This window comes from Pteropus vampyrus, unplaced genomic scaffold (assembly GCF_000151845.1).
Source record: "Pteropus vampyrus isolate Shadow unplaced genomic scaffold, Pvam_2.0 Scaffold195, whole genome shotgun sequence".
NCBI classification, from domain to species: Eukaryota; Metazoa; Chordata; class Mammalia; order Chiroptera; family Pteropodidae; genus Pteropus; species Pteropus vampyrus.
In genome coordinates, this window is record NW_011888976.1 from 2,038,744 (window position 1) to 2,062,098 (window position 23,355).

Below are 23,355 nucleotides of genomic sequence, written 5' to 3' on the forward strand. Positions count from 1 at the left end.
TTATATATATATTTTACAATAAAAAAAAGGTGAAAAAAAGTTAGGTGGAACTTTTTCTTGGCCAACCACAGAACTATGCTTTGCTGATAGCAATAAGAAGCAAGCAGAACAACAGCCTCACTTTCTGCCCATGTTAGAGAGTACTTTAGAACACATTCCCTTAAGAGACTTCCCAGGGAGGGATAGTCATTAGGGAAAGCCAAGTTTTCACAAAGGTGAGGTATTCTCAAAAAGGCTGAGTCTGGAAGTTTCTTTGATACACAAAAGGAGTTTTAACCCACACAGTATAAAAGAATGTTTGGGCTGAGCAATACAGGGATGAGAATACAGGGCCATTCAAACTGTAGGAAGGAATGAGATTGAGAATCAAGGAGAGATGGGAAAGGAACGTGGCCAAAGGACTGATGCTAAACAGCCTCAGGGCTCCAAATGGACCTTATTTGTAAACGAAAACTATAACAAACCTTTGAGGAATAGAGTGAAGAAATAAAACGGAGTCACTATAGTCAAGCTGCTAAATTACCAAAATCAAGTAGGTTAAGGCATGAGGAAGGAATTCTATTCCTGTTTAACTAGCCTGGGAACATAAACTTTTAAAATTTCCAGTCCTGTTTATGGCCATGCTACCCTGAATAAGCCCGATCACATCTGATCTCAGAAGCTAAGCAGGGTCGGGCCTGGTTAGTACTTAGATGGGAGACCACCTAGGAAGACCAGGTGCTGTAGGCGTTAAGAATAAAAAATAAGGGATTGTAAGATGACAAGGTCCTTGCAATCCGTGAGGTCAACCAAGGGTTGCCTCGCCTAAAAAAAATAAATAAAATTTAAAAATAAAAAATAAAATTTCTAGTCCTGCATCAAAGCCTAGATATACACCAGATCTCCAGCAAATCCTCTGATTACCCCCTCAAGGACTCTTGCATACAGACTACTGACATCCACTATCCAGACCACCGGATGTGACCGGACCTCCTGGAACCATTCTTCCATTCTGTCCAGACCACCTGATATCTGGTTGATAACTGGCCTGGACCAATTCTAAGGCTAAGAATGCAGAACTGATTATTCTCAAGAAAGTACTTTTTACTCTAAGAACTCTTTTTTTTTTTCAGAACACTTCTGGGTTTTTGCCTAGTTGTTTTTGGCTTATAAAGCCTAAGACCCTTGAATAAATCTCTATCATTTATTTCCAGCCAAAGCCTTCAGACTCTTGAGTTTGTTCAATACCCTCATTAAGCACTTGTTATATGTCAGCCACTGTTCTAAGTACTTTACGTGCACTATCTCATGTTTTAACAAAATTGGCCTTGGTGACCCTACCTGCAACCAAATTTCTCCTCCTCTCAATTATATGAAGAGGTTAACTTATATTCAAATTGTATAAATAGTATTAAAGATCCTTAAATCATAAATTGAAAAGTAAATAAGGTAATTGATTCTCACCAACTTTATGAATAGTTTTAGTGTTGTTTTCGGTAGTATCTAGACTCATCAATTTCTAAACTTTACACACTTAAAATTATCACCCAGATATATAGATTTTGCCAAAATGATTTCTATCAAAACTAACTTATTGCCTTTTAACTGTCAGTCCAAGTGCTTTGGGGAACAAAAAAAAAAAATACAATTCAGAATTCATTCTTTTTGTTAATGTAAAATTATCAACAAACGATAAAACTATTTGGTGTAGTCAAGTCAGCCCTATATGGAGTGGAACAAACAGCCATGCAAACAATCGAACTTCGTTTGCTGTATAAGAAATCTACCAGTGCTGAATAAAAATGCTACCATCAGAATCATCCCTTTAGGTATTATTTTCAGAATACATTTTATTAAAATGTTAACATCCACTAGGAAGAAGGGATTATATGTGTGAAAAAGAAATAGCTAATAACTTTTTTAAATTCAAGAAGTATAATGCACTCAGTAAAAATTAACTGGTAATTAAAAATAGGAGTACTTAGATTCACTCCTTCAAGAAACATAGGTTATAGAGTGATCAAGTATTAATGGGCATATATGTTCAAAGTAATGACACTTAGGACTTACCTCTAAAATCTGACTAGCTCTAGACAGTGAATGCCCATCAGTTTGGACCACCATTATCTGACTGGGAGATTGTGCTAGAACGCTGGAAACACTAGCGGAAGTCTATAAACAGAAAAACAAGGGCATTTTTTTCTTTCTCTAATATTAAACAAGGCAAAATTTAAAAGTTACAAAAGCATGATCTGAAGGATACCTGGTTTGTACTTATGTTTCATTTGATAATGTTATAATAGATACCACATGGTCAGTGGTAGAATTTTGTGGTCATCTAAAAGATATCAGACCTTTTTTGGACAGGAGTCCACAGGAGGTATCTGGGGCCTCTAGACTAACCTAGTAAGATTATTTGCAGCATGCAGACTGAGACTCATTGAGGTCATAGTTAAATTCAAAATAACATCGTTTTCAAATAACATATGAAAAGTTTTTAAAAATAAATATGCTTTAAAAATAAACTATGATATGAACATGGCTTAGTATTTAAAAGTTGCAATTAAGATGCCTTATATTCCATAAATCTTGATTTTTCATACTTTTACCTTAGATTGGTCAAGAATCTGAAGTTTTTCCCATTCTATTTTATCACTTTCACATTTTTTCCAAGGATTATTCCATTTTTCAGAAGCTTCTTTTTCTTTCTTCTTTAAAGCAACCTGTTCATCTGCAAATAATGTCCTTTTTTAAAAAAATGTACAAAAACTGTAAAATAAAAATCACGTAAACAAATCATGACCTTCTTAAAGAGTGCAGATTCCAAAGCAGATCAAAATTGTTTTTTAGGGAGGCTATTAACTCACAAGACAGAGAAGAATTTTAACGGATATGGAATAAAGGAAAACATTTAAACAAAACCACATATAAGTATGACATGAACGAATGTACAAATGTTTGTTTTAGTATAATTATCAATGTAGAACAATTTTTTCAGAACAACATATTTTATATTATGCTAATTATTCTGAGGTTTTACTTCCCTGTAATGTTCATTCAGTTATTAATTAGTAAGAGACTTAAAAACTAGAACTCTGGGTTCAGAGAACCATGGGGGTCAAATCCAAGTTCCACCGCTTCCCAGCTATGTGACTGTGGCAAACTGCTGTTCACATCTCTAAACATATTCGTTCTTCTGTAAAATGAGAGTAATAATAGTGCCTACTTCAGGGTAGGACCTAGCACAAAGTAAATATTTCATAAATGTTCAGCCATTCTTATTCATAACTGTAGAACAGTAAAAAACATAAAATCTTGTGTCTAACAGGCCAGTATGAAAAAACTAGGCCTAAATCAATAGTTCTTAAAAATTCAGATATATAGATTTAAATTCCAAGAAAATTAATGAAAGCATAACTTTAACAAAGAGAAATGTGCTTTTCTAACTGACAGTATCAAATAAAAAAAAAGTTAATTGTGTTTTATAAAATAATTAAAAGCATAAATTGCTTCAGTCATTCCAACTAGTTCCACTTTACTTCAGAAGTTTAGTATTATATTTTGGTAAGCTAAGTTTGTATTGAAAGAAAATATCTGAAGCTGAAATTATGATATAAACACATTATAAGATCGCCAAACTTTCTGACACTGCTACCATACATTTGTTCATTCTTCTGTTACCTTCACTTCCAACATTAATTCATTTCCTATTTCTTCTGCTTATCTCTTTTTCTAAATCACCTGTCCCACCAGGGTTATGACTGCCTCACAGGACTTTCCAGCTGAGTGGATGCTGAAGCCCATCTTCATGCTGTTAGTACAGCTATTCCTAAGAAGTACAACTATTACTTAATGTATTCACCAAACTCTGGACCCTAAGTCTGGTCCAAGAGGTAACTGGAGCTTTAGTTATTATCAATATTTTAAGACCCTAATAGCAATTATAAATTTTTCTGTTACATGGTCTACAGACAAAAAGCAATAAGCTTGCTTTTGTATGGAATATACTAATTGATATCACATCAATATTCATTAGGACATTTTGATTGTTTTAAAAATGAACTCGATTATTAATTAAAATCATCTTTAAACCCACAGGATTTTTGTAATGGAAAATTTTAATAATGGATTCTCAGGAAATGAGAAAGTTTAGAAATCTCTGAGTTCCAGGAGCTCCAAAATGATACTGATATTAATGATCACCTCTGGCTTTTGGTGCATACCACAGAATGCCAAACAGATACAACCTAAGGGAATGTGAAACCACAAATCTTATGCATTTGAAGAAAACTACTCTAGAGGGCAAATTTTATAAAACAAGACTTTGATAACATCATACTGATATATTACATCCTCAATATATATATTCTATAAGCTAACAAAACTATAATAAAAGGTGTAATAATTACTTACCAAGCTCTTTCCTCCATTGGGCTTTTTTTGCTTCCAACAAACTTCTATCACGTTCCCTTTCCCCCAGAGTACTAAATATGTCAGCTGGTTTCCATACATTTTCTCTAAGACAAAATACAAAAAATAACGGAAACCTTATTATGTTTCTATACAAGTTAATTCCATAAAGATTAGGTAATAAACTTTTAACTAGCTCTTAATCTTCAGAGTAAATATTTCACATGAAAGTCAAGGAAAAGGAAAAGCAAAACCATATTTGCAAGATGACCCCACAATAACAGATAGGAGTTACATACATGGCAATTTTCTGCTCATACTGCTTAGATGTCTCCTGGTTTTTATTTAAAACAGATTTATTTTCATCCTGGACACAGGAAACAGCCTCAGTTTTTTGGAGTAGTCCCATAATAGTCTCATCCTTTGGCTGATTAGGAATACTGTTTAAATGTAGACTGTACTGACCTAGGAGGTAAAATGAATGCTTTAAAATTAACACTAAAATTATGTCTATTTCAATACATTATCTTGGCATACTGCTATACAGTTTTAAAAACATGCCTTACACATTACCTAATTACCTCTCATAGCAATTCTTGCATTGAGTATTATGATTCCCTTTATGTCAAAAAAAGAAATCGAGTCCCAGAGATTAAATGGCTCAGAGATATGGCCATAGCCATACGATTTCCTGTATCAAATAACAAGCAACAAAAAAATAAACCTCCATTTACTCCTGACAACACTTTAAAAATATAAATGAAAACATGAACCACAACTTCATTGAGAATAAATGCAAACAGCTTTGTGAAAAACTCACTATCTTATCCTTATTTTCTCATTTAGCTGGGAAATCAGTGAAAAACTATCATGTTTCTATGCTCCAGCTATAATATCGATTCCAAATATGTTATACAGGGCTCATATGCTCAGCTCAAAAATTATTCAAATTGCTCATTCATGTGCTAGTTCTCCTAGGGAAGGGAAAGCCTATCTAATATGCGGGTCATTTATGATTAGGCAAATTCTTTCTACTTTGTAGATACTCTCTCTCATTATCCCTAATAAGTTTTCATTTTTTGTTCTTTGTGCTAGAATTCTAGTCTTAAAGACAATATATAGCTCTCTCATTTTACAAGGAATAACCTAGACCAAGAGAAAGTAAATGACTTTATTGTCAGCACCTAAGGAGCTATCTGATCCCTGCCAAATCAGTCATGGGGCCTGGTGCCTGTTAATTTTATTTTTATTTAGATCACTATTATCTAACAAAATTGTAATATTTCTACTCATATTCACAATTTCTTAGCTCAAAGCTGAAACAAGGCTTTTAAAAACATAACACAATTATGACTAATGAAACAGAAGGCATGTAACACTCTACTCTTTCAAGTCTATGTTTTACTTTGTTAAGAAGAAAGAGCTGCCAATCCTTAGCATGGATTGGGAGTCAGGAAAAGCAAAATGTGGGGGGCCAGGAAAATCAACATTTTCAGCAACTCAAGTCAAATCTTCATAGTAAGGTTCCCTCAATTTCCACTAGAAATACTATAGTAATTTTTTAAGAACATTTTATACAATTATTTTAATGTAAGTAAAGCCTCCTACATTCTAAAATAAGTACAATAGTGTTTTATATTAACATCTTTTCTAGAGTCCATAGAAACTGAGTTTCTTAATACTATGGTACATAAGAATAATATTCTGAGCATTAACCTTAAAATATGGCATATTATAACTATAAAAGTAATTTTTCATATAAGCATTCTTTAAAAGAATAATTTTAAAAAATTGTTACACATTAAAATAGAATTTAAGAGGCACAGTTACATAAAATCCAATGAACCTAAAATTCTAAAACACTTTATATTCATAAAATTAATATGATTTAAAACTAGAAAAATCTTACTTGTTTCCTGTTCCTTTCCATTCTCAGTCAGGGAAACAGATCTATTTCCTTGGTTTACAGTCATCAAAATCTGTTGTAGTTGGTCTTGTGTAAGACACACCAAACTACTCTTCATATTTTCACCTGTGAAGTGTTTTTTGCAAGGCTTCTGTTCAGCTACTACAGATATATTTATGGTGTTTCCAGTCTTCTGTATATTAGGAGTTGCAGGTGAAATCACTTTCTGGATGTGAAGATAGTCTTTATCTGCGTTCTGCTTGCATAAATCCTTAGGAGGTGAAAAAGTCATACTATTTTTTTCATCTTTTGCCAGTAAAGTTTGTGAACCAATTCTCTTCTTTTGCAAAAGCTTTTCACTTCTGATACAAGTATTTTGTGTTGATTTTAGAATGTATCCAGTTTGTTTTGTTCTTAAAGGACATTTTGCAATTTTGGTCTTATTTCCCATCTGTTAAAACACCAAAAATGTATTCTTTATAAAAGCTCATGAAAAATCAACAATTATCTTTATATCATTTGTGGTAAGTCAGGCCTCTAAACTTTTTTTCCATTTTGCTAACATATACATAAGAAACTATCATTTATCCTTTGCGAATCTTCATTTGAAAACTTCAACAACTGGTATTATTATTTTATTCAGGATAATGAAGAATACAGAACTTTTATTAGAGTTGTTATAGGACATCTCCATTCAACCCCAGTGCTGAATCTCATGTCATGATTACACCACCCATACTACCACTTTTCTTCATTGGCATCTATAGACCCATAGATTACTAGCCTTTATTCCTTGAATAACTTAGCTTGTGGGTCATCATCCTTCGCTCTACCGTAACTCCTATATTAACTATATCCACATAAATTATTCTTCCAATACCCTAGCCTCTCATTTTCTTGAACTCTGCTCCTACATACTTGTCTTCCATACTACCTCAGTTATTCATGCCCCTAGTATATCTCATACTGACCTTGTAACCACCCATAACTGCAACCTCTCCATAATCTCAATTTCAAGCTCTGCAAAATGACCACCACCTCTTATTTTTTTCCAGCTTAACTTTCTCATGTATCTCAATTCCAACAATTCTTTAACTCTGCTGGGACTATAATTTGTTGATTACCACTTTCCTCTTGTCCTTACTTCCCTCCTTACCAATCAAATTCCAGGAGCAAACAAAATCATGCCATTCTCTACTTCTCTGCTGCCACATACACTTGGCAAATCCCAAATCTGGTAAAATCTAACTTTTCACCTACTCTGTGCTTGCATCCAAGGAGAAAAACACAGTCACAACATTTGGTTTCATCTTAAATAAAATACCCAAGAACAACAATGGGTTCTTCATGCGACCTGGCAGTCACACATTTCCCAAGTTCCTTTACTCTCACTCTTTTAGCAACATTTCAACTTTCTCCGGTTTCCCAAAACCCCTAACTTTCTCTTTCATTCTCAGCTGAAGACTTTGATTAATATTTCACTGAAATTCTTAGAGAAGCATTTAGAAAAACAACTTTAAATTTCTACCACCAAATCTGTACCAGCATCTGTATTCATGCAAACTGTTTGTCCTATTACTCATACCCATTCCCATAACCCTTTCTCAAGGATTTCTAGCAATCCTTTGCTTTCTCCTGAATCATCACTATTTCTTTTCTGCAGGTTCACATCTTTTTTACCATCTGAAGAAAAGTACTTGATTCCACTTTCTCCTCTAATCTCCTATAATTCCATTCCAACCAAGCTTTCACCCATACTACCCCATTGCAACTGCTCATTATTGAATCTTCTCTCATATGCCTCATTTGTCATCAAACCCTGTTTTGCTACACCTTCAAAATGTATCCTGAATCTGACATTAATCCTGAACATCTCTTGCCACTCCTCTGCTCCAAGCCATTATTAGCTATTGCCTGAATTACTATAAAGCCCTCCAACTGGTTTCCCTGCTTCTAGCCTTGCTCCCCAGTCTATTCTCAATCCAGCAGCCACAATGTTTATAATAATATGTAAGTCAGATCATGTCACTTTCTTCAAAGCTTCCAACAGTTTCCCATCTTTCTTGAAAGAAAAGCTGACCAAAAAAAAAAGACCTAATGATCTGTGCGCCTTCCTCCATTTGTCCCCATTATCTGAACTCTAATCTCATTTTCTCTCTCTTGGCCTCCAGCCACATGGGCTTCTTGGTTATTCCTTGAATTCAATAAGACTTCCAGTCTTCGGCTTTAGCACTAATCAATCCCTTTATATGCGGCATTCTTCTTTCAAATATTTGCTCCAGTATCACCAGCTCAGGGAGGTCTTCTCTGACCACGCAATTTAAAACTGCAGGTTTCCTACTCTACCCTCACTCTCACCTCCCTATCACTCCCCCTTTTCCCAAGGCTGCTGCTGCTGTGCCTCTGAAATGATTGTGCCTCTTCCCTTCTTCTCTTTTATTTTCTCTGTAGCATTTTTTGTATCGTAATAGTCTGCATTTATTTTGCTTACTGTCTGCCCATTCCACCCCTTTCTAATGTAAACTCCACAAGGCAGAGATTTTTGTCTGCTTTTTCCACTGCTATATTCCCAGCACCTATAATAGTAAGTAGAACAGAGTAGGTGTTCAGTAAATTTTTGTTTCCTCAACTATGTCATTTTAAAAACTGAATTCTTTCTCTCTTCTCTCCCCCAAATTATCTCCCCTTTCCAAAATATCCCATTTCTTTGGCTCTATAGTTCTAATCTCTCAGACCAGTAACCAGGGAGTCATCTTTGACTCTTTATCCTCCTTTATAGCCTTCTTTAGTTTACCAGCATGTATCGGTTATTTCTTCCTTCCAAATCTTTTTCTTAACATGTATCGGTTATTTCTTCCTTCCAAATCTTTTTCTTACCATTTACACAACAATAAGCCTAAATTCAGGTTTTCAATCCATTACTAGACCACAGTCTATCTCAAATCTATTCCATTTAATCCACTGTACATTTCTGCAAAACCAACTAACCTAAAAGAATTCAACAGTCATTCAATTAATAATAAGTGTTGCTTTTATGTGCTCACCACTATGGGAGAAGTGCTGGAGGTATAAAGTTGAATAAGACGAGATTCTTGCTGTCAAGGAGTAGGGTAGATGCCACATGGCTTTCATCTGGCCTATCACATCCCAACTTTCCATGTCTTCCAATAAATTACATAATACATGACCACATTTTGGAAATTAGCCAATTACATTTTACCTTACTTTTCAAAATACACCTGTAGAATCAGCCACAAGATTCCTTTATTATCCTACTCATCTCACCTACACCCTATTTGCTCTTGGCTTTAGGCTTTTCATACCAAAAACACAATCTAAAATGCTTTTACCCTCCTGTCCCTGTGGCTATTTTAATATAATTAATTCAAAAATGAGAAGTAGCAAACTCAAATATCTACTGTAAATTAGGCTGGGTGGGAACTATGATAAACTGAAGAGTACTTTTCCATTTAAGGAGGGAGACACTACTCAGAACCAGCCTAAACTGCCAAAAAGGAACCTCAGTCTACTTGCTAGATCAGCAGTCCCCAACCTTTTTGGCACAAGGGACTGGAGCTCCTATTAGAATCTAATGCCTTATGATCTGAGGTGGAGCTGAGGCAGTGATGAAGCTTCACTCACTTGCCCACCACTCACCTCCTGCTGTGTGGCCCGGTTCCTAACAGGCCATGGACTGGTACCTGCCTGGGGGTTGGGATCCCTATGCTAGATGATCTAATATTTCAATACAACCAAGAATGCCAGATTTCACATTAAATTTTCCAATTTTTAGACACTGGAAATTCAAGTCTTTGAAAACTATTGTGTGGATTAAGCAAATTGTCAGCAGATGCCACACAGCTTACACAGCTGAGCCCTACCACCTCAGTCTCCAAATACTACAACTCCTACTCATGTCAGCCTTCTTTGACTCACACTGTTAATGACCTTTTCTGGATCATTAACAGTTGAGGATTTCATTTATCTAATCAGATTCTCACTCAAATTGCTAAAAAGTACAGTGCATTCCCTCAACATATCTTTGAGGTCTCTCATTTCTGTCTCCTTCTTTCCATTCCATTAGCCACCATATGGAGTCCCAGGAATTATTCTTAAAGGGCCCACACAAAGACATACTTGCTGATGGACTCAGCTCGAGCTCTGGGGCAGCAGCTCAAAAGGTGCCAGGGACATATGGGGAGAAACTGAATTGTCTGGCCTCAGGGTAAGGGCTGGAGAAGCAGCTTTCTCCCAAACAGAAGTGCTGGCAGAAGCCATTATTCCTTTGTTGAACCCTCCTCCCAGCCTGCACATGTAGGCAGGTGCCATATCTGAGTCTCCATCAACCAAGCTAACACTGCTCGTCTCACCCTGGTGATTCTCTGAGACCCTGCCCCACATAACTTGCCCGCCCACCCAACTTGGTGGTCCACCCAAGCTGGATCCAGGGGCTTTCCTATACAAACAGCCTGTTTTGGCTCATGCTGAGAACTTTCCCAAAATCTTCCAAAGGTTCACAAACCCCAAACAAGCAGCATCTGGCCTCAGCGTGCCCCACACATAACTCTTGATAAGCAACCCTAAACCCAGCATTAGTGGCAGCCGGCCTTGGTTCACAGCTTAGCCACTCTCAGTTATCTCCAAGCCCAGCGCCAGTGGCAACCATGTGCTGATCACTTTGTAGCTCATACCAAGTGGCCCTAGGCAGGGCAAAGGCAGCGGCTGACCTTGGTCTACATCAGAGTCCCTCCCAAAAGGCCCCGGAACCAACATACCCAGTGGCCAGCTTCAGACCACACCAGAGAACCAATGAATCACTTCCATAAACGAGACACCGAAGAAGCAGACTGGGCGGCACCAGAGCCCCACCAAATCAAATCCTGCCCCATAGCATATTCTGCATAATAGCTCCTCCATTGTAGTCACAGCCAGTCCTCACAACCAATCAGCTTGACAGTCAAATCCTCACACTGATATGTCAATAGCAACCAACATGAGGGACACACCTGGAGCACCTGGCTCAGGTGACCAGGAAGATTGTATCACTGATCCCCACAGGATGCTTACTACATAAGGCCTCTCTACCAAAACCGGAGGATACAGCAGCTCTACCTAATAGAAACAAACACAGGAAGACAGCCAAAACGAGGACACAAAGAAACACGTCCCAAATGAAAGAAGAGAACAAAGCTTCAGAAAAAGAACTAAAAAAAATGGAGAAAAGTAATCTAGCAGATGCGGAATTCAAAACATTGGTTATAAGGATGCTTGATGATCACAATGAGAACTTAAACAGAGATAGGAAAATAAAAATAGAGATAAAAAACATAAAAAAAGAACCAGTCATAAATGATAAATACAATAACAAATGAAAAAATGAAAAGTACATTAAGAAATTCAACAGTAGATTAGAAGCAGAGGATCAAATCAGTTATTTGAAAGATAAGATAGCAGAAAACACCCATAAAAACAGCAAAAAGAAAAATTTTTTAAATGAGGATAGTTTAAGGAATCTCATCAAACATACCAATATTCGCATCATAGGAGTACCAACAAAAAAGGAGAGAAAAGACTGAAAATCTATTTAAAGAAATGATGACAGAAAACTTCCCTAACGTGTTGCAGGAAATAGACATACAAGCCCAGGAAGCACAGTGAGTCACAAAAAAGGGGAACCCAAACAGGCCCACATCAAGACACATCATAATTAAAATGCCAAAGGTTAAAGACAAAGAGAGACTCTTAAAAGCAGCAAGAGAAAATCAACTGGTTACCTTCAAGAGAGCTCCCATTTGACCATCAGCTGATTTCTCAACAATAACTTTGCGAGAATAGATTGGAATGAAATATTCAAAGTGATGAAAAGCAAGAACCTACGACCAAGATTACTCTACCCAGCAAAGCTATCACTTAGAATCAAAGGACAAATAAAGAGCTTCTCAGGCAAGAAAAAGCTAAAGGAGCTCATCACGACCAAACTAGTAGTACAAGAAATCTTGAAGGAACTTCTATAAAGAAAAAAAGGTCAAAAATATCAATAAAAAGGCAATAACTACATATCTATCAACAATTACTTTAAATGTAACCGGATTAAATGCTCCAATCAAAAGACATAGGGTACCTGAATGTATAATAAAACAAGACCCTTACATGTTGCCTACAAGAAACTTATTTCATAATGAAAGACACACAGACTGAAAGTAAAGGTACAGAAAAAGGTATTTCATGAAAAATGGAAATGAAAAAAAAAGCTGGAGTATCAATACTTAGACCAGACTTTAAAACAAATACTATAACAAGAGACAAAGAAAGACGTCAGAAACATGGAGGAATGAGAGACGTCCCCAAATCTCTCCTCTAGAAACAACAATAAACTGAACATCTAAAACTCAACAAAAAACATCCAACCCACACGTCTGAGCGTGGGATCTGCACATAAGAGCTACCACAGGTCAGAACCCCAAGTGTCAGGTAGTAGACTGGGAGAAACGAAGAAGCTGCCTCTCGCAGCTGCTGGAGCTCTCCTGTAAGAGAAGGGGGAGGGGTGAAGGTGCAGCAACTTCCCTGAATAGCCCTGCCTGGAGTGCTGTGAGGTCCACGCAACTAGCAGCAGTGCCCAGTCATCAGGGCAGAAGGCAGAGAAACGAGGACGGCACAGAAACAACAGTTGATTTTTACCAACCGCGGTTTCAAAATCAAGGCTGAGCCGCAGCCCCATCCCTCAACCCAAAGGGACCCTCCCCCATACCCTCCCAGACAGACCACCACAGAGCCCCAGGGGAATCTAAGCAAATGGTACTGAAACTGTCACTAACATTGATAGGGACTGAGACTGAGGGTAGCGAGTGTGATTAAACATCTGTAAGAAAAAAAATACATTATGAAGACTTTATATAAAGTGGGGATCCAAGAGGATTAGACAGCGCATACTGGAAACCAAAAGAAAAACACCTTTTTTGCAACAGGCTAGGAACCGTTATATAATAAATCTTCTTTATGAAAGAAAAAAAAATGCAGAATACACTTCCATTAATGCCCAGGTGGAGAAACAGTCCATTAAAACCATGAACCACCAAGGTGACGAGGCGTCTCAGAAAGAGAAAAATCTCCAGAAAATAAGCTCACAGATATAGAAATATGCGACGTAAATGACAGAGAATGCAGGATGGTACTTCTGAAAAAAACTCAATGAGATCTGAAACGAATCATATCAACAATATCAAGAATTGAAAAAACGATTAGATGAGCAGAATGAGTTCTTTAGCAAGGAGACTGAAACCCTCAAAAAGAACCAAATAAACCTTCTGGAGATAAAGAACACAGTGCAAGAGTTGAAAAATGAACTAACAAGCTTGGGAAATAGAGTCAACCAAATGGAGGAAAGGATCAGTGATCTCAAAGACGGAAATCTAGAAATAAATCAGAAGGAAGACGAGAGAAACCGAAAAATGAAAAATAATGAAATTCCTGCACTACAGGAAATACACGAACTAGCTGATACCATCACGAGAGGAAACATAAGAATAATGGGCATTATTAAAGGTGAGGAAAAGGAGCAGGGATTAAAAAGCATTTTCAGACAAACAGCTGACGAGAATTTCCCGAATCTAAGGAATGAGCTGGAGCTTAGAATTCAAGAAGTCAACAGAACACCCAATTGTATCAACCCAAAAAGGCCTTCACCAAGACACGTTGTATTAAAATTATCAAAAATCAATGACAAAGACAGAATTCTCAGGGCAGGCAGAGAAAAAAAGACGGTAACCTACAAAGGAAAATCCATTAGATTATCGTCAAACTTCTCAGCACAAATCTTACAAGCCAGAAAGGAATAGAATCAAATATTCGAACTATTAAATGAAAGGAACTACCAGCCAAGAATAATGTATCCAGCTAAGCTCTCCTTTAGATATGAAGGAGAAATAAAGACCTTTCCAGACATACAAAAATTCAGGGAATTCTCCACTATAAAGCCTGCACTACAGGAAATACTGAAAGGGGTCAGTTCACATAAAACAAAATGACAAAAAAAAAAACACATAATTAGGAGTAAGAGGACTAGCAGGCTGATAAAAGCAGAGGACTGCAACTCTTACTAGGAACAGGGCATTATAAGCTTAAAAATAAGAAGAGATTTGCTATAGCAAGATAATAACGAACATTCAGCATGCACAGGGACAAATTGAGACAACAATGACTGAAAAGGGGAGGATTCAAAGATCCAAATTTGCAAAGGGTAATGGAGATAAGGCACACACAGAAGGAAAGCGATGACTACATATATATGTGTATATATATATATATATATTTTATATATGTATATATGTATATATATATGTGTATATATATGTATATACACACACACTATCCTTTTCATATTCAATGGTAATCACACACCAAAGATTCAGAACCAAAGTATATAACATAAAACAAGAAGAATCACAGGAAAAATCCACAAAAGCCAATCAAAATTTAAAAAAAAAAAAAAAAAAACCAGAAATAGGACAAGGAAGCAATGGAAACACTGAGCTACCAGAAAGCAAAAGATAAAATGGCTATAAGAAGACCTCATATTTCAATAATCACCCTAAATGTAAATGGACTGAACTTACCAATGAAAAGCCACAGATTGTAGATTGGATCAAAAAACAAAACCCAACCATATGCTGCCTCCAGGAGACACATCTCAATTCCAAAGACAAATACAGACTCAGAGGGAAAGGATGGAAAATGATATTTCAAGCAAATGGCATTCAGAGAAAAGTGGGAGTAGTGGTACTAATATCGGAAGAAATATACTTCAAAATAAAAAAAGTAAAGAAAGATAGTGAGACACACTTCATAATGATAAAGGGAATCATGCACCAAGAAGAAATAACACTTATTAATATGCACCCAATCAGGGAGCCCCGAAATATGTAAAGCAATTACTAGGAGAACTAAAGGGAGAACCAGAACAAAACACTATCACAGTAGAGGACCTAAATACCCCACTGTCGGATGTGGACAGATCATCCAAACAGAAAATCGATAAGGAAATAATATCCTTAAATGATACATCAGACTAATTGGACATAATTGACATTTACAGAGCCTTTAATTCCAAAACAGCTGCTTATATATTCTTCTCTAGTGTACACGGAACATTCTCAAGGACTGACCACATGCTGGGACACAAAGATAGCCTCAACAAATATAAAAGGGTTTAAATCATACCAACCATATTCTCTGATCATAATGCTTTGAAACTAGAGATAAACTGCAAAAAGAAAGCAGAAAGAACCACAAATACATGGAGATTAAACAACATGCTACTGAAGAACAACTGTGTCAGAGTAGAAATAAAAAGAGAGATCAAGAGATACATTGAAACAAATGATAATGATAGTACAACATATCAAAACTTTTGAGACATGGCAAAAGCGGTCATAAGAGGAAAGTCCACATCATTACAGGCCTATCTCCAAAAACAAGAATGAGCCCAAATAAACAACCTAATGCTTCATCTTACGAAACTAGAAAAGGAAGAACAAATGAAGCCTAAAGTCAGCAGAAGGAAAGGAATAATCAAAATTAGAGCAGAAATAAGTGAAATTGAAAACAAAACAAAACAAAAAATAGAAAAAATAAATGCAAGAAAGAGCTGGTTCTTTGAGAAGGTTAATAAAATTGACAAACCCCTGGCTAGACTCACTAAAGAAAAAAAGAAAAGACATATAACAAAATCAAGAAAGAGGGGAAATTATGACTGACATGGCAGAAATACAAAGGATGATGCAAGAATATTATGAAAAGATACATAACATCAAATTTAATAACCTAGAAGAAATGGACCAGTACTTAGAAAAATACAACCTTCCTAGACTGAATTAAGAAGAACTGGAAAATCTAAATAGACTGATCGGCAGTATGGAAATTGAAACAATCATCAACAACCTACCAAAAGGTAAAAAAGTCCAGGACCAGACGGCTTCATCAGTGAATTCTACCAAACATTCGAAGAAGATTTAATACCTGTTCTCCTCAAACTCTTCCAAAAAGTCAAAGAGAAGGCAACTTCCCAACTGATTTTATGAGGCCAATATTACCCTGATACCAAAACCTGATAAAGATAACACAAAAAAAGAAAACTGTAGACCGACATCTCTCATGAATACAGATGTAAATAAGATACTAGCAAACCGAATACAGCAACATATTAAAAAGATTATACACTGCAGTCAAGTGGGTTTCAACCCAGAGGCACAAGGATGGTTCAACATATGCAAATCAATGTGATACACCACATAAACAAGTTAAAAAATAAGAATCATATGATCATATCAATAGATATAGAGAAAACCTTCAACAAGATACAGCACCCATTTATGACCAAAACACTTAACAAAATCGGTATAGAAGGAAAGTACCTTAACATAATAAAGGCCATCTGTGACAAGCCCTCAGCCAATATTATACTTAATGAAAAACTAAAAACCTTCCCTCTAAGATCAGGAACTAGGCAAGGCTGTCCACTATCGCCAGTGTTATCCAATATAACATTAAAGGTCCTAGCAAGTGCAATCAGACAAAAGAAAGATATAAAAGGCATCCAAATAGGAAACAAAAAAGTCAAACTGTCACTATTTGCGGATGACATGATTCTCTATACAGAAAACCCTAAAGACTCCACAAGAACACTACCAGAAACAATAAGCAAATACAGTAAAGTTTCTGAATACAAAATCAACATTCAAAAATCCATAGCGTTCACATACTCAAATAATGACGTGTCAGAAAAAGAAGTGGAAAAAATAATTCCTTTTGCAATTGCAACAAAAAGAATAAAATACCTAGCAATAAATCTAACAAAACATGTGAAGGACCTATATAATCAATACTATAAGACCCTATTAAAAGAAATCGAAAAAGATACAAAGAAATGGAAAGATATTCCGTGTTCTTGGACTGGAAGAATCAAGATAGTTAAAATGATCATATTACCTAAAGCATTATACACATTTAAGGCAATCCCCATCAAAAATCTCATTGGCATTATTTAAAGAAATGGAACAAAAAATCATCAGATTTGTATAGAAGCACAAAAGACCCCGAATTGCCAAAACCATCCTGAGAAAAAAGGAGAAAGATGGAGGCATCACTCTGCCTGACTTCAAATTATACTACAAAACGACAGTAATCAAAACGGCATGGTATTGGCAACAAAACAGACACTCAGACCAGTGGAACAGAATTGAGTGTCCAGAAGTAAACTCATATTTATATGGGCAAATAATTTTCAACAAAAAAGCCAAAAACAGTGGAGAAAGGAAAGCCTATTCAATAAATGGTGCTGGGAGAACTGGAAAGCCATCTGCAAAAGAATGAAACTAGACTGTTGTCTATCACCACACACCCAAATTAACTCAAAATGGATTAAGGACCTGAATATAAGACCTGAAACAATAAAATGCATAGAAGAAAACATAGGAACTAAACTCAAGGACCTTGGACTTAAAAAGGATTTTATGAATTTGACCTCAAAGACAAGAGAAGTAAAAGCTAAAATAAATGAATGGGACTTCATCAAACTAAAAAGCTTCCGCTCAGGAAAAAAAAATTGTCAACAAGGTAAAGAGACAACCATCCGAATGGGAAAATATATTTGCAAGCAATGTCTCTGGTAACGGCCTAATATCCAAAATATACAAAGAACTCATATGACTCAATAACAACAAAAAAAACACAAATGATCCAATCAAAAAATGGGCAGAGGACCTGAAGAGACACTTCTCCCTAGAGGACATACAAATGGCCAACAAATACATGAAAAGATGCTCAACATCACTAGCTATTAGGGAAATGCAAATCAAAACCACATCTGTTAGAATAGCTATAATCAACAGGACAAGTAATAACAAATGTTGGAGAGGATGCGGAGAAAAAGGAACCCTCATACACTGTTGGTGGGACTGCAAATTGGTACAGCCACTATGGAAAACAGTATAGAGGTTCCTCAAAAATCTAAGAATTGACCTACCATATAATCCAGCAATCTCTCTACTGGGCATTTACCCCAAAGACTTGAAAACCCATATCTGAAAAAATATTTTCACATCGATGTTCATCGCAGCACTATTCACAGTGGCCAGGACATGGAAGCAACCAAAGTGTCTTACGATAGATGAGTGGCTAAAGAAGCTGTGGTACATATATACAATGGAATATTACTCAGCCATAAGAAGAGATGAAATACTGCTGCTTGCAACAACATGGATGGACCTTGGAATAATCATACTAAGTGAAATAAGCCAGACAGAAAAAACTGAAAATCACATAATAACACTTTTTTGTGGGATATAAACCTAAAAGCAACAAATGAACAGTACAAACAGATTCATGGACAATGGACTAGTGGTTACCAGAGGGGAGGGGGGAGGTACACAAGGAAAAAAAAAAATCAAATCATTTCTTCAATTAATCAATTAATTAATTAATTAAAAATCGATTAATTAAAAAAAGAGAGAGAGAGACAAAGAAAGACCCAAGAATTCCACTTCTGAGTATTTATCTGAAGAAATCCAAAACACTAATTCAAAAAGACATGTATCATCTGTATGTTCACTGCAGCGTTATTTACCATAGCTAAGATATGAAAGCAACCTAAGTGTCTTTCAATAGATGAATGGATAAAGGTGTACATATATTCAGTGCCATGTTATTCAGCCATAAAAAAGAATGAAATCTTGCCATCTGTAACCACATGGATGGACCTAGAGGGTATTATGCTGAGTGAAATAAGTCAGACAGAGAAAGACAAACACCACGATTTCACTTATATGTGGAATCTAAAATACAATATATAAACAAACAAAGAAAACAGAAACAAACTCATAGATACAGAGAACACTTTGATGGTTGCCAGATGGAGGGATTGAGGGATGGGTGAATGGGGGTAAGAGATTAAGAGGTACAAACTGGTAGTTAATAAAATAGTCATGGGGATGTAAAATATAGCATATGGTACATAGTCAATAATATTAAAATAACTATTTATGGTGTCAGATGGGTACTAGATTTATCAGGGTGATCACTTAATAAGTTATATAAATGTCTAATCGCTATGTTATACATCTGAAACTGATGTTATATTGCATGTTATATTTTTATATTGCATAGTTATATTGCATAACTATAATCGTAAAATAAAAAATTATATCAAAATTGTATATATTTAAGATGTACAACTTGATTTATGTATACATTGTGAAATAATCACCACAAACTAATTAACATATCATATCACAGTTATCATTCATCACTATTTTAGAGTCCCAAAAGCAAGAGATAAATCCAAACAATTTGCTTTAAGACAGTAAACTGAGACACATTAATTACTCTGGAAAAAAGGAATCTTAGAATATCCCTAGACCACTGACAGAATTTTGTAATGATTCCACCAAAAGTCTAAGACTAGTAACTTGTTTATTATAGGCATGAAAAGGTATCTCCAAATGTTCTAAATTGGTTAAAAAGACAATGAAATATCTTCACAAATGTGGTGAATACAGCAAATCCATTAAGGGCATCAATGAAAGAGAGAACATATGAGAGAATAGAGGCCAGGGGAAGATCAAAATCAACCATTAAAAGTAGCTTTTTATCTAGGATGTTGAAAAGGGGCACTATGTTAATGCGACTCAAATAAAAGTAGTTGCAATATTTTAATAGGGTAGGGCCAGGAAAAAATATACAGTCTATATTCTGCTATTAAGGGAACACACAAGGTATATAATTATATACCATATATAGAAAGAGAGAAATAATCTTTATAGGTAGGTAACCTATGGAATTACTCTGATCATTATTGCCTGTTTTAAATGACTGATATTCTGGGTACCAAGCAACTTCTCCACCTTGATTAAACCTGGAAGAAACTGCAAAGCCATCAAGGTCTTAGAGGTGAAAAGTGCCACATCATCCACAACGGGCTTTATTCAAAGACATGCAAGAAAGACCTTAAGATGTTACAAAGATCAAGGGGAAAAGGAGCAACAGTAAGTTACAGAAGAGCAGAGTAGAAATTTCTGCTGATGTTAATTTAAAAATAGAAAAAGAAATAGAGAACCAAAAAAGTAGTGGTATCAAACATTTTTTTAAGTGGTAATGTAATATGTAGAAAAAAGTACTATGGATTCCTAATAAAAAAATAATTCAAAAGGAAAATTATTATTAAGCTCGTGTGATATCTTAAAGCAGAAAGTTAAATGTATGTAAGAATTTATGAATCGAATACATCCTTTTATGTGGGGAAATGAAATTTGAGTATTAAAAAAATATTTGTTTTAAAGTCTGAATATCTATTTTTAAACATCTTGGGAAATGCACTTTCCAATACAGTAGCTATTAAATTTAAATTAAACATTAAATAAAATTAAAAATTCATTTCCTTGGTCATACTAGCCACATTTTTAGTGCTCAATAACCACATACGCCTAGTGACTGGCTACCATATTGGACAGCGCTGATTTGAGAACATTTCTATCATGGCAAAAAGCTTTCTTAGCACTAATCTAGAGAAAAGTGTTCTAAAAGGCTTTTTCAATGAAAAAATTACGATTCCATTTCTGTGAAAGGACCAGCCTGAAAGCAAGGGAACAATAACTTCTTACCATCATTCCAAATCCCTTATAATATTTTAACAGAAATTATTTTCAAACAACTGTAAAGAAAACCACATTTTACATTTGGAAATAGATCAGGTCAAAGTTATTTGGCTTACCTTCACAGAAATTTTTGATTTACATTCTACGAAAGAAAAAAAAGTTACTAAAACTATCAACCAAAAACAAAGGCAGTCACAAAAGAAAATTTTAATTAGCATTGTTTTAAGATTTTAAGTAGGAATATTAGTACCAAGAGCATTAACTTTAGGTATTGCCTGAGCATTCTTTTACAGTATAGTTCAAGTATTTCGATTTCATGTTTATTTTCCAAGGTAAAACTATGGACAGATTAGGGAAAAAGAAAATACATGTGAATGAGAAGACAACTAAAGTAAACTCTAACACAAAAAATGCCTTAAGCAACTGTGATCTTATTTTAAATTTAACTTTCTCAAACAATACATTCTTTACATGCACAAAACATAATTATGTTTCATCTGTATCACTGATTAGGCAATAAGGACATTTGTTACATGTAAATACAATGAAGAGATATATAACACATGAAATATACTGGGAGATTAAATTTTATGAATAAATACTGACAGTGGTAAGCAGTGATGGATTGACAACTTGATAAAAAATAAATTTGAGGAAGTTAGGGAGAAATATTTTTTTTTCAAAATACCATTTAAATATCACTCTACTACAAGCAAAAAAGCCTGTTAAACTAGTATAAATTTTATGTAGGAATTTTAAAAGTTAACATTTTAGGTTTTGGTAACACAGCATACCATATGGAGACAATATTAGTTTGGTTTTTCCATCCAATAATTCAGTTTCAAGCGTTAAGCCATCTCTGCAAAATAAAAGAAAAAAAGTTGTAATTTTAAGAAAAGCAACATTTTAAACAGCCAGAAATGCTCATTTGAACCTTTAAAGTAAATCTGTTCTTTTGAATTCTTTTGAATTTATACAGGAATTTTGTAAATATTAAACCATTCTTTTAATTAAAAACATTTTTCAATCTAAGATAAAAATAAAAACTACAGGAAGAAAATTCTTGAAACTTTCTAGTAACACAAAGAATTTCTTACCTTTAATCTGAAATTTCATTTTGTTACTGGTAAGCAACAAATTAATGCAATGATCACACCATCATTTAACTTATAACTCCAGACTGAAAAAAAAATAATGCTGTTACCAAAACTCCTTACCTAAGTTAAAGGAGCAAAACATACCTATCATTTATTAGTTTCATAATGATCTCATGACTAACACATTCTATGGCATGCTAGAGCATTATTTGAAAATGAGCTATAACATTGCCACCAGGGTTATTCACTGCTTGAGTAGAGTTAGTTCTAATTTGAATATTGCAACTACTACACATTTACATTAGTGACACTTGTTACTATCACAACAACAAATCTATTTTAAACTTTGGTGGCTATATTTCATTTGTGCATGTCAAATCCAAGAGCACAAAGTAACAGCAAGTCATTGTCAATAAACTTGTAGGTGTGTTTAAGTCCCAATAAAAATTCTAAAAACAAAAATAGCAGTCAATTCACTGTTTTAGTTAAAATAGGAGAGAGGGATACAAACGTGACTTCTAAGAAACAATATTAAATCCAGCGGGCCAGTTAAGAGAAAGGCCTGATTATGAACACGAAATAGGAGGAGTAGCTCAATATATTTACTAAAAACTGGAAAGAACGGGTTTTAAGAGCTCCCCTGTAGCAAGGATACGAACAGTTTCTATTTACGTTGGTGAAACTAAAAAAGACCTTGAATGAAACAGCAAATTACTTGTGTTTAGCACTGCTGCACTGTAAATTTCTCCAGGTGCAGACTGTCTTATTTTTTATATCCCTAAATTCTAGAACAATATTTACTAAATGATGTGCAGTAATCTGAGTTTGGTGACTTTTCATTAAATATTAAATTTCCCAGTGATGAAAACCATGCAACAGTGCTTTTTATTTACTCAACCAGTAGTGAACGGAGGCCTATTTGGTGCCAGGAACTAGTAATAAAGGGATGGATTCACTGAGAAGCCGCAGTTCCTCGCACAGAGGGCGTTAAACTAATCTAGGCGCTCCGACAATCTGCAAAGACTGCAAAGACACGGTCTCAAAGAACCAGAGGCCTGCGCCACGATTTCTCCCGGGATGCCGCTAAGCTTTCTCTCTCCATCTGCCCTCACCGTTTATCTCCTCTCCTCTCCGCTTTCTCCACCCAGAGGTAAATAAGGGGGTGGAAAGAAGTTCACGACAGGTTTAATTAGAGGTATGAAGTGGAAAAGCAAAGGCTGCGGGGAGGAAAGGACAACCCAGCCTCTCTGCCCCATCCATCTCAAGGAGCCCGGCACTGCCGCTTAGGGCGAGGCAGGCCTGGAAGGTTCTCCGAGAG

At 35.4% G+C, this 23,355-nt stretch overlaps 1 protein-coding gene and 1 pseudogene across 6 annotated transcripts in view; one reads left to right on the plus strand and one right to left on the minus strand.

Moving 5' to 3' along the window:
* Window positions 1-22,138, minus strand: part of CCDC66 (coiled-coil domain containing 66) — a 55,059-nt gene extending 32,921 nt beyond the window's left edge. For 4 of the 6 annotated variants that reach the window (XM_023537639.1, XM_023537638.1, XM_011371802.2 and 1 more), the window contains exons 1-7: window positions 22,038-22,138; window positions 21,735-21,799; window positions 6,299-6,746; window positions 4,689-4,854; window positions 4,393-4,496; window positions 2,589-2,710; window positions 2,050-2,151 (exon numbers count right to left, since the gene is read on the minus strand). In XM_023537639.1, coding sequence (XP_023393407.1) covers window positions 2,050-2,151; window positions 2,589-2,710; window positions 4,393-4,496; window positions 4,689-4,854; window positions 6,299-6,746; window positions 21,735-21,737 — 945 coding nt within the window. In that variant the 5' untranslated portion in view covers window positions 21,738-21,799; window positions 22,038-22,138. Of the gene's footprint in view, window positions 1-2,049; window positions 2,152-2,588; window positions 2,711-4,392; window positions 4,497-4,688; window positions 4,855-6,298; window positions 6,747-9,339; window positions 9,784-21,056; window positions 21,083-21,734; window positions 21,800-22,037 lie in introns of those variants that run through there. The other 2 variants (XM_011371801.2, XM_023537637.1) reach the window with 2 other exon arrangements.
* Window positions 611-729, plus strand: LOC111746629 (annotated as a pseudogene).
* Window positions 22,139-23,355: the final 1,217 nt, after the last annotated feature.